The 12,136-nt window shown below is 57.2% G+C and overlaps 1 protein-coding gene across 1 annotated transcript; it reads right to left on the bottom strand.

The window, feature by feature from the left end:
- Positions 1-4,940: 4,940 nt before the first annotated feature.
- On the bottom strand, positions 4,941-11,800 carry SLC32A1 (solute carrier family 32 member 1). The gene is made up of 2 exons (XM_015474293.3): positions 9,216-11,800; positions 4,941-6,868 (listed from the first exon to the last, which is right to left on the bottom strand). Exons 1-2 carry the CDS (start codon positions 9,606-9,608, stop codon positions 5,681-5,683), a joined length of 1,581 nt encoding a protein of 526 aa, XP_015329779.1. The 5' UTR covers positions 9,609-11,800; the 3' UTR covers positions 4,941-5,680.
- Between the last annotated feature and the right edge of the window lie 336 nt (positions 11,801-12,136).

The raw sequence follows: 12,136 nt of genomic DNA, 5'->3' as shown, positions 1-12,136 counted from the left end.
GTGATAACTTTGCCTTCGGTCAAGGAAAGAAACTCGGGGTTAGCTGACTGCTCGACTTCTTGACCAAGGAGTTCGCTACTCAGGCGTGTTCATTTTGTTCATTCATCAGGTCGTTCACTTATGATTTGTGCACTTCTCTGCAGGTATGTTAGAAGGAAACATGGTGACTCAGACGGTAGAGAATCTGCCTGCAATGCAGGAGACCAAGGTTTGATCCCTGGGTCGGGAAGATCCCCTGGGGAAGGAATTGGCAACCCACTCCAGTATTCTTGTCTGGAGAATCTCACGGACAGAGCAGCCTGGCGGGCCACAGTCCACGAGAGCCATACACAAATGAGCGACTCTTTCTCTCTCTCTTTTTTTTTTTTTTTTGCACATGTATTTTATAATACAATATAAAGTTTCCCAGGTGGCGCTAGTGGTAAAGAACCCACCTGCCAGTGCAGGAGACCTAAGAGGGTTTGGATCCCTGGTTTGGGAAGATCTCGGTGAAGGAGGACATGGCAACCCACTCCAGTATTTTTGCCTGAAAAATCCCATGGACAGAGGAGCCTGGCGGGATACAGTCCATTGGGTCGCAAAGAGTCTGACACCACTGAAGTGATTTAGCACATAAAGTTTTAAAATAGATTTATTAACTCCCACAAGTCTATGGGACTTTTACCTTCTCACAGATCTCAAACACTGCAAAAAAAGACTGCTAAATGTTAATGTTAATGTATATATTCTCTTTTTCTCTTTTGTGGTATAATTCCCCTACATGGTCCTCTAGCTTGTTGTGATCTTGTGACTCAGTTTTGGCCTTTTGGCCAATAGGGGGGAAGGGCAGGGAGGAATGGAGATGATGTCATCTGCCCCCTCCTCAGTTTTAGCTGTAAAAGGACTTGGGCTCCCTCTCCCCTGCCCCATTTCTCCCTTTCCACCAGGCAAGATAACAAGAATTAGAGCGCCTGCTTTGACTGTACCCTCCCAGCTCTGGAGCACTTAATTTTGAGAGATAAAAGCAAGTAAATTATAAAAGGTTCAGTTCAGTCGCTCAGTTGTGTCCGACTCTTTGCGGCCCCATGGGCTGCAGCACACCAGGCTTCCCTGTCCATCACCAACTCCTGGAGCTTACTCAAACTCATGTCCATCGCGTCAGTGATGCTATCCAACCATCTCATCCTCTGTCCCCCCGCTTCTCCTCCACCTTCAATCTTTCCCAGCATCAGGGTCTTTTCCAATGAGTCGATTCTTCGCATCATATGGCCAAAGTATTGGAGTTTCAGCTTCAGCATCAGTCCTTCCAATGAACACTCAGGACTGATCTGCTTTAGGATTGACTGGTTGGATCTCCTTGCAGTCCAAAAAGTGGTTCTGTAATAAACATCCTTATGGAGAGATGAGACCCCCAAACATTCTCAGGAACGTCTAGGAACACTTCTAGGCCAAACAGGGAGCCAGTATAGCAGCAAAATCAGATGAAAGGTGTTGCGTTCCAACATAAGTCATGATCTCACATCTGAAGGAATCCACCATTAAACAGAGAAAGCAGAGCAGAGCAGAACACAGAAGATTCAAGTGAATGTAAATTCAAGGACTACATCTTGAATTATACACCTGTGTATACTAATGTGGGAAAATCTCCAAGATACATTTTTAAAAGAAATGAGTGCAATTTATAGAAACTCCCTTTAAGAAAGGTAGGAGGGGGGTGGAGTGTAGAAAATATATAGTATTTTGCTTGTATTTTCATGTGTGAATAGATAGACAAGAAACTAAGAGTTTGCCTGTAAAGAAAAAGGACAAGGTAAGTGGGTCAGGCGTGGGAGATCTTTTTCACTGCATACTTTTTCACTTAGTTTTGATTTTTTAATCTTGTAAAAGTATTACCGTTCCAGGAAAAAAAAAAAAAAAAAAAGAGCACTATGTATAAAGGAGGTAGACTGGATTATTGCTCCCAGTTCTTCACTTCTCTGTAATGCCATGTGACTCTGTTGGGCCTCTCTCACTGTAGACATTGATATTGAACTTGGCCATGGGATTCACTTTTAGCCAGTGGACTATTAGCCAAATGTGATCTGAGCAGAGGCTTTACCTGTGCCTGTGTGGCTTAGACTGCCCTCTCATCATGAGTCATGAGAAGAACATGCTCTGAGTCTAAAGAGGATGAGAGAGACACATGGAGCAGATCCAACACAAACTGCAGCCTGGAACTAATTCAGCCAACCTCCCTCCTAAAGTTGAGTTGTGACCCTCTTCACTTCCTGACTGGTGTCCTTGGAGCCCAGTTGACTCCTTTCTTCCCTCCAAAGCCCCTAGAGTGGAAAACGTATGAGTCCCTGGGGTAGGGCTTGTCATTTAATAAAATACGTCCCTGATTAGCATCCTTCTATTGTTTGGGAGGAAGGGAGGCCCTGAAAGTATAGCACTAGAGAAAAGCAATCATTATGCACTGGGAAGGGAGGTGAGAGAGTATGGAGTGGCCGGGAGGCAAGAAGCATTGAGAATGCTGAAGGTGGAGAACCTTGTGAGCGCCGGCAGCTTTGCACTCTCAGCGCTAGGGGGCGCGGCAGAGCGGGCTCGGGACACGGTGGCGGCCTCCTCGCGAGGATAAGGATCTTGGTGGTTCCCAAGCCACCCACCTGGATGGCGGTCCGAAGCGCCCGGAGCCAGGATTCGTCGTAAGAACAGACAAGAACTGATGGGGGGAGAGGATGGAGGGGACGGGTCCTGGGGGGGATTCCCTCGCTCCTCAGTTCGACTCCCGAATGAACCTTGCCGGCCCTTTCTGCCTCCTTCGAATTCGGATTGCGAGCTCACAGCGGACCCCTGCAAAAAACTCAGCTCTCTTCAGCTTCCACACATGCACTTTACTGTTGTGGGTTGGGGGAGGCAGAGATGGGTCTCATCTTTCATTTCTCCCGTAGGCCTGAATGCAGGCCTGGGGATGAGTGTTTTGCCCACGACGGGGCAGGGTTTCCCTTGGGGCGCCTAGGAGCTTGGCTCTCGGCCTCGGTCCTTCAGGGCCCAGGCGGGTGGAGGGGGGTGGGGCGGCGGGGGACGATTTAGGGGGGTGACCCGGGCTCCGGGGAGCTGAGCACAAAGCCCGGAGCTAGGATGCAGTGCAGCGGATCCAGGCGGGTCCGCGGAGGTGGCACCCGCTGTCCAGGGCGTGCTTAGTGTCTCATTTGTCCTTTCAAAGACGGGAAGGACGGAGCTGGTGCAGCGTGACGCTCCCACCTTCCCTTCCACTGCAGAAATCCGGGCTTTTTCTGAAGGCTATGGACCGAGCTCCGATTCAGAGAGCACCCAAGGGTGCGTGGACCCGCCGAGGAGCAGCGAAGGCGGGGCAAGCTTCCCCGGCCTGGGAGACGTCAGAAGGTGTAGGAGGACGGAAACTGAGAATCCTCTGGCCAGCTCCGGGTTCCAGCTCGCGACAAGAGTGACAAAGGGGCATCGGGCGGATGATAGCAGGCATTTCAAATGGCCCGTTTAAATCCTCAGAGCCTCGGGCGGCCAAGGGAACCTAATTTTATCCCCCTTGCGCTCCCACTCCCTTTGGGTGGCTGCGGAACCAGGGCAGTGCGCAGTTACCTCTGTCGCAGGCACGCGCTCATGGATGGTCTGCACACCGAGGTAAACACACACATTCATCAAGGCTCTTCACCACCACCGCCCCCCACCCCCGCCCCCCGCTCCCCGGGATATCCCTTAGGCTGCTCTCGCTTGCTCAGCGGCACACATTCACCCACGCCTGTCATAGCGGGCAGGGAGAAATGGTCACCGTGCATTTTCCCCGTGCGCCCTTTGCTTTGCTCCTGGAGAAATCGTTCTAAACGAGGCCTCTGCCTTGATGGGAAAGACCTAAAACCTCCAGCATGGCTTCTCTCTCAGTGAGTACGGCCCAGCAGTCCTCAGCACGCAGAACTCATCTGTAGAGTCTAACCAGGACCCATTCCCATCTTTCCCAAGACTGACGCCATGGACGCAAGGGCTGCGCCTGGAGTAGGATCTAACAGGATCCTCTGGGTATTTTAAGTAAACATTCTCAGGCTGCTCATAAAAAGGGGAGGCTGGAACATAAAGCGCTGTGCTTGGTGAATCTAAACAGGCGCACCTCTTCACTGTGGCTATGTAAACACACAGAGGGGACTGAGGGGGGATTCTGCAGGGTGAGAGATGCGTGAGAGGCCAGGTTGGTTCCCACCCTGGGAAATACACAAGAGCCCTGCTGATTTCCTTTACAACCTGTAAGTCCTACTGTGGATTTCAGAGTCCTTGTCTATTGCCCTTCTCTCCTCTTCTAGACTAAGCTCCAGGAGGGCAGAGCTGGGTTTGTTTCTCCAGGACGCCAGCACAGTCCTCATCTGTGGTGAGCTGTCTATACACATTTGTTGAAAACCCTGTAGGGCTTCTGTTGTTGTTTAACTGCTAGGTGGTGCCTGACTCTTTGTGACCCCATGGACTGTAGCCCGCCAGGCTCCTCTGTCCATGGGATTTCCCAGGCTAGAATACTGGAGTGGGTTGCCATTTCCTTCTCCAGGGGATCTTCCCCACCCAGGCATCCAGCCTGCCTCTCCTACATTGGCAGGTGAATTCTCTACCAATGGGCCACCAGGGAAGTCCTTTTGTACACAGAAAAAAACTTTTAAAAAAAGGATCGGAAGTTGAGAACATCCACCAAATTCTCAGATGGACCCAACTCCCGGGAAGAGATTTGGGTTAAAAAAAAAAAAAAAAGCCTAGTCCTGGCGGCTGGGGACCAAGGTCACACGGAAACCGCGGGCGCACCGCCTGCTCCTCGGCCTGAGTCCCCCAAGCACCTGGAGTGCCGCCCCCTCCTCTCCCGGGACTCTTTCCCTACAGCTGGCTCTTTGCCCCCAGTTGCTTCACCTGGGAGGGCCAGAGCCCGGATTCCCGCGCGTTCGAAAATGCAGAACTGAGCCAGGGCCACGAGCGCCTTTGTTTCTTCTTTATTTGCGGATATAATTATGCACCGCACTCTAAATTAGAGATAGATTTTTTTTCTGATATACATTTCACCTTATTCATCACGAGCACACCACACGCACAGTAGAACAGTTCCACAACCTGATAAATTGCGCAGGATGAGTTTGGATTCCTGAAAACCGCAGGCAAGCCAGCCCCGCCGCGGCTCCTCGCCTCGCCGCTTGGCTGAAGGAAATTCGCCCACCCGAAACGGATTTCCCGGCCAGCCTTTCCCGCTGCGGGGTTGAAATGTCTCCGGAATGGGAAGCGCTCTTGCTGGAAATGGCCGGACGCTGCAGATTCCGAGCACTGATGGCTGTGAAATGTCCCCCCCAAGGTCAAGTTTCCGCGTCAGCGAGCTGCGCCCCCCTCTACCTCCCTTCCCACCCCTTCCCTCGGTGACAGGGACCAAAGTGTCGGGGCCCCTACTGGAAGGACAGAAAACCTTGCCCGCAGATGCGCCCCCCGCCTCCTCCGAAACCAGGGTGTTTTGTGGAAAAGAAAGGACAACAGAAACGCAGACGCGATGGATGGTGGATCCCTAGCCCCTCCCACCCCCAACCCGCAGAATCAGAAACTAGGAACCAGAGATGTTGACGGCTTGGCTTCCCAAGCGCGGCGGCAGCGGGGCTCACAGGGTTGGTGGGGGTAGGGTGGGTGGGGAGCGAGGAGAGAGCGGGAGCGCGGCCGCGGCTCGCCCCCGCGCGCCCTAGTCCTCGGCGTTGGTTCGGTAGGCCTCAATGAGGCCCTCCAGAGAGTGCACGAAGCCGGACACGCTGCAGATGCCGCCGATGACGAAGATGGCGACGTCGAAGAAGACCTGGTGCCACAGCAGCTTGCGCCAGAGCAGGCGCAGGTGGAAGAGGCTGGGCAGCAGGAAGCAGAGGCCGGCGCCCGTGAGGCTGCCGGTGAGGCCCATGAGCAGCGCGAAGTGTGGAACGTAGATGGCCATGAGCAGCGTGAAGACCACCAGCGCGCAGCGCAGCGTCAGCCCCCACGACTTGAGGCGCCCATCGCCGCCGTAGCAGGCGGGGAAGAAGGCGCGGCTGCCTTCCTGGAAAAGCGACTTCTCCAGCACCTCGACAGCAGCGAAGAAGGGCAAGGGGTAGGACAGCAGCGCCTTGGCCACCAGGAAGATGTTGACCACGGCGCGGATGGACCCGGGCAGGTTATCCGTGATGACCTCCTTGGTCTCATCGGCCCAGGTGAGGTAGGCGACGAGCGCGAAGAGGCCTTTGAGCACGCAGGCGGCGATGTGCGTCCAGTTCATCATGCAGTGGAACTCGCTTGGCTGCTGCATGTTGCCCTCCAGCGAAGGCAGGAAAATCTGCGACGTGTAGCTGAACACGATGATGCCGATGGAGATGGGAAACTTCTTGACGTCGATATAAAACTTGACCTTCTCCCAGGCCCAATCGCGCGCCCGCGACAGGCAGTAGGCAATGACCAGAATGTTGATGACGAAGTGGGCCAGTGTGCACAGCAGGCTGAACTTGGACACGGCCTTGAGGTTCTTAAGGAAGGCGCAAGGCAGCAGTACCGCCGTGGCGATGATGGACCAGGACTTCTGCGACACGGGCAGCCCCGGGAAGCTGTTGTACATGAGGTTGCCGCTCACCACCACGTACAGGATGCAAGTCATCACCAGCTCGATGATCTGCGCCACGTTCACCACGCGGCCGCCCAGCGTGGGGAAGCGCGGGGCGCAGCAGGCGTTGGCAATGGCCACGTACGAGTCCCGCACGCGCACCACCTCGCCATCCTCGTTCTCCTCGTACAGGCAGGCGATGAGGATCTTGCCGGTGTAGCAGCACACCACGGCGGCGAAGATGATAAGGAACAATCCCAGGTAGCCGCCGTGCAGGATGGCGTAGGGCAGGCCCAGCACGAACATACCCTGCGGAGCGAAGAAGCAACCAAACCCGGGCGCTAAGAGGAGGCAGGTCTCGGCGGAGGAGGGTCTAGGGGAGTGGGTTAAGGGTGTCGCCGGAAGGGAGCGCTAAGGAAGTGAGAACGGGGCCTAAGCCTCTGAGAGAAGAGGTTAAGGGTAGGCTGGAATGAGGGTGTAGAGCAGCCGGAAGGGGGAACGTGGACGTTGAGTCAGAGATGGCGAGGGTCGGAACCGAGAAGAGGTATGCTTAGTGGCTGGGAACTGGAGAGCGGGCTGAGTTGGGGCGGGGGGTGTCAAGCTATAAAGACGGAAGGGTAGGAGGAGATACCTGCGGGTAGTTCGCTAGAAGGCGAGTAGGGGCTGGAGGGGGTGTGGCCGGAAAAGGGCAAGGAGAAAGGTAGAGAGCGGGGCCTGGGCCACTCGGAAAAGGGGGCAGGAATCTAAGGTGGGGCTGGAATGGGGTGCACAGAAGCTAAGGAGGGAAATGCAGGGGCCGAAGGGCCAAACCAAAGAAGAAAAATGTAAAAGCAGCAGCGGGAGGGAAAGGAGTCGGGGGAGGGAGGGAGAGGGGCTGAGCGTGAGGCCAGCTTCAGCGGGGCGGGAAGGGAGGGAAAGAGAGGTTGCCTGCGAAGGGTTTCGGGTGGGGTGAGGCCAGGGGGCGCGGGGGCAGGGAGGCAGGGTAGTGTAGTCTTAGGGCCAGGCCGGAATTGGGGCGCAGAGACGGATCCCTAAGGAAGGGGACTGAGGGGTGGAGGCGGGCAGAATGAGGGGACTGCGGGGATAGCGCGAGCACTGGGTCGAAGGCGGAATCAAGCGGGAGTCGAGAACCAGAAGCTGCGGGATGGGGCGGGCAGAGCTGTGGAAGGAAGGTTTAGAATCCACATGGGGAAGCAAAGCTAACGAAATCCAGGGCTCCCGAGGCTTGCAGGCCTCCAGCTTCCCACCCTGGCCTCCCACCAGGCCAACCGAACGAGCCCTTTAAAGATGCCCCAGGTGGAGGCGCGAGCAGCGGCTGAAGCTGGTGCGGTCCCCGGTCCCTGATTGCGCTTGGCCGTCCTGCCCGGCCCTGGAGTGGGAGGCGTCTTGGGTTGGGTCGCTTATTGAGCGGGGCCCCTAAGAGTCCCGCGGAGCCCGGGTCCCTAAGTAACCCCATCTGGACCTCCAACTCCTGGGAAACCCACGTTCTGCGCCCCAGCAACCGTGAGCTCCGGGGACGCCGAGGATAGGGCTTGGGCTGCAAAGCCGCAGGGCCCGGGGACGCCTGGGGCCGAGGCCTCCTGTGCCCCGCGAGCTGCGGCCTGCCCGCCTTCGTCGGCGCCCGGGATCGTTGTGCAGATTGCAAACCCGCTCCGGGTGGAGACCGGCGCCGCCTGGTGGGGACTGAGGGTTGACCGTAGGGGTGGCAGGGTAACTACCAGAGGAGGTTCAGAGCGTCTGGAGGCGGCTCTGCCAGGGTCACACGCGGAGGAGCTGGTCGCCTTTTTGTGGTCGCCAGGAAACAGGGATTTCGGCAGAGAGGGGTGAGTCTGTGGGCAGGTAGCGCTGGGGCACCAAAGACCATGCTGTGCTTGTGTGGTCACACGTATGTGTGTGTGTGTGTGTGCATGTTTGTGAATACCTGTTTGTCCCCGACAGGACTGCACCTGAGACAGCGGGTGGATCCTGTATGCATGAATCTGCGTGTGTGTGTTATGTTTAAATAGGTTTGTGTGTGTGCCCCTGGTATGTAGAGGTATGTGTTTCGGTGTGCGGGAGGTGTAGGGGTGTATGAAGGTGCATTTGAGGATAATCTTGTGGTCTATATATAGATGGATGTCGTGTGAACCTGTGACCTGCGTTTCTTCGTTGGGGAGGGGGGCTGTGGGTATGTGTGTCTATCTATGTACATGCGCGCTGTCTGTGCGCGTGTCGCGGGAGGAGACTCCCCGCTCAGCGATTCCCCCTCTTCCTTTCTACCGAAAATGCAGCTGTGAATCCATTCCGGAGTCCCAGGCGACACTGTTCCTTCCTATCCTGATTTTCTTTCCCCCTCACCCCTCCCCACTCCCCCTCCTCCTGTTTCCCTCGCTTTTGCAGGGTCTCCCGGCAAGCATCTCTGACCGAACCTCAGCTTAGCCATCCCGCGTCCTCGGCCGCGGGAGACGGGCCGGACCAGGGGGAGGACACACCGCCTGGGGGCGTAGATCCCCGCGCAGGGCTGAGAGGGATGGGAAAAGGCGAGATTCCGGGTACAGGATGGGGTCTTGAGGCTGAGATCTCCAAGGGACTCTGCTTCCGGCAGAGCCTGGTGCGCAGAACTGGGGGTGGGGGAGTCGGGGGAAGGGACAGGCAGAGCTGGGAATCCCGCGCTCACCTGGATAGCGTTGGTCACGTTCCAGCCTGCCTCCCATGCCGTGATCTTAGGTTTGTCGTGGCCTCCGAACTCGCCACCAGCTCCTAGGGACTGGTCCTTGGAGCCCGAGGGCGGCAGGGGCGCGCCACCGCCGCGCTGGTAATGGATGTCTCCCTCGACGGGTGGTTCGGCGCCCTCGTCCCCGCAGGGCTCGCCCTCGCTTTTCAGGATGTCCATCTGCAAGCCCTGACGGTGCTCAAAGTCGAGGTCGTCGCAGTGCGCGAAGCCCACCGCTTCCTCGTCGGTGGCCGCCTGAAAACCCATCCTGGCGAACATGCCGCTCACCTTGGCCTGGGACTTGTTGGACACGGATGTGGCCACATTGGACAGCTTGCTGCGGAGCAGGGTGGCCATGGCGGCGGTGGGGCCCGAGGAGAGGACACCAGGGACCGGGGACCCGGGGGACGCGCGGCCAGGCGGCGAGGGCCAGGGGGGTGCGAGGGCGCTATCTTCGCTCGCTCTCCCCGCGGCGCCCCGGGGCGCTCTGGCTCATGACCTCCTCCGCTGGCGTCTGAGGCTCGCTCGAGGCCGACCCGGCGGGCGGGCAGCGGGGCTGGCGGAGCGGCGGCGGCGAATGCACTGCGGAGCTGCCGCGGGGCGCGGGCTGGGCTGCGGAGGGCGGCGGCGGCGACGGCGGCGTCAGAGCCGCTACGCGAAGCTGGCGCGGCGCCCCCACTCGCGCGCAGCCCAAAGCGCTCCCGCCCCTCGGAGTCAGGCGGGGATGCGGGTAGGGGGGCTGGGGAGGGAGAAACCCCGGGAGGCAGGAGGCGTGAGGAGAGGGCAAGGAGAAGAGAAAGGGGGCACCAAGGGACTCCGGAGGACAGAGATGGGGACCGGAGAAGGGCGCCCACGGAAGGGAGCGGGAGGGAGCGCGCGAAGGAGGGGTGCGGGGGCGGGGTGGGGGCCCGAGTGCTGCATTTCTGGGGGAGGTGCTAAACTCCGATCCTGGCCCTTCCCATCTCGCAGCCGCAGGGAGGGAGGGGGCCCGAGCGGGCAGATTCTCTCGGTCCCCTGTCCCTGGCTACCCCCTCCAGAGTCCGGGAGCCTTTCAGCCCCAGATCCTCTCGCCAAGGACTGGTCCAGATGCCCGGGAAGGCAGCAGGACAGTTACCTGTCTCCGGCAGCGCGGGCCGTCAGGGCATTGCTCTGTCTCCCTGGCACCCATCACTGGCATTTGGACCTGGTTGCAAGCTCCCCCTTGAAGGCAGAAGGGTGCGGCAGAAGTGGGGGGACCACTCTCAAGCAGGCTCAGCCCCGGCCTCGGTCCCTGGGGCTGTCTCCTCCCGTCCAATGATGCCGAGATGGAACTGATTCTGCGGGTTGTTCGCCACCAGCCGTTCTCCAAACGTGCAGAATGAAGGCGAAAGGTTGACTGTTTGCTATTCTTTTCGTTTGGGAGTCTGGAAGGAGGCAGAACGGAAGGCACCTGTCGACAGCCTCGAGGCGGGTCTGCAAGTGCTGGCGCCGCGGAAAGGCGCAGCCAGTGCCTGGCACAGAAAAAAGAAGGACTCGCAGAGGGCCCAGGGGCAGAGGCGCGCGGTGCGATCCGACCTTGCTGGCCCCGTGGCCGCAGCGGGCGGTGCAAACCTAGACTGTTTCTGTTGAGTGGGTGGCATGTGTGTGCGCTCGAGAGTAGGAGACCCAGAGACAAAGACCACACGGTATCAGCTATTGCTCCGGGCCGGATCTGAGTGGACTCCGAGGGTGAGATTTGGTAACCGTGTTTATTCTGTGAATGTGTAGTCCTGCGCCTCATCTAAGCCCCTGTGTGCACAGAGCTTGTGTGCTGGATTGTATGTGTAGATGCATTCCCGAATGAGTTGCTTGCGTTTTTGCCTGTAGGAGTCCTTTTGTAGTCGTGTCTCCGTGCGGGTCCGCGGCTCCATGTGTTCCTAGCTGGGCTCCTGCCCCAGGACTCAAGCGGTAAACAGCAGCGTCAGCGACCTGGCCCTGGCAGCCGAGGTGGAGGAGAGCTAGTGGCTGTGACTGGGGGTAGGATGGGGAGAATTCGAAGGAAACGAAAAGAAAGGGGCTCCTAGTGAACCCCTTCCCAAAACCCAGGCTCTCTGAGAACCCCCGTCTCCGTCTCTCCTGCTGTATTTCTAGATTAGCTCACGTCAGCGCACAAGTAGGGCGGCCTGAGGGCTTTGACCAGTTGGAGCTGCCAGGGCAAGACAGGCTTCCCTCTACCCCCCTCCCTCTCCTCGCCCCCACCCTCAGCGCCTCACAGCCTCTGAGACTCTCCTCTCCAGATAGGGAACCTCCACCACATTGGGCAGAGATGTTGTAATCCCTTCTAGGGACCCTCTTAAATACCCTCTTCCCCAAGATCCTGCCTGGCAGAAACCAAGACAGAAATTGTCAGTCTGTCCTAACCTGAAGCATCCTTCCAGCCACTGTGACAAGAAAACCTTTCCACAGAGCCCTCTCCCAAACCCAGATCCTCCAAACAATGATGGGACTCAGAACAAAGACAGGACAGAGGTCCTTCCCGCTAAACAGAGATTCACTCCTCCAAGGAGGCTTTAAAGAAAAAAAAAAAAAAAAAATTCTGATCTCCTATCCCAGGAATTCACCCTATACAGAGACCCTCCCCACTTCCAACCCCAGATGCTGGAGAGAGAGAGAGAGAATCTTTTACCTACAGATTATTAGAGACAAAAATCTATATCACCTAATCCTCATCACTCCCTTTTCTGTTCTTGGTGAAATTCTTTAGTTGCACAGATGATCCAGGGAGGGACTTGAGTCCCCTAGTACAGTCTTCCACTCCATACATGCTCAGACCTGAAGATGGTCATTAATGCCTTCTTTGACAAGTGAATCAATAACATCTATGCATCAGTTCAGTTCTGTTCAGTTGCTCAGTAGTGTCCAGCTCC

This window comes from Bos taurus, chromosome 13 (assembly GCF_002263795.3).
Source record: "Bos taurus isolate L1 Dominette 01449 registration number 42190680 breed Hereford chromosome 13, ARS-UCD2.0, whole genome shotgun sequence".
NCBI lineage: Eukaryota > Metazoa > Chordata > Mammalia > Artiodactyla > Bovidae > Bos > Bos taurus.
Note: the sequence above shows the minus strand (reverse complement) of the source record. Positions and strands in the feature narration are given on the sequence as shown.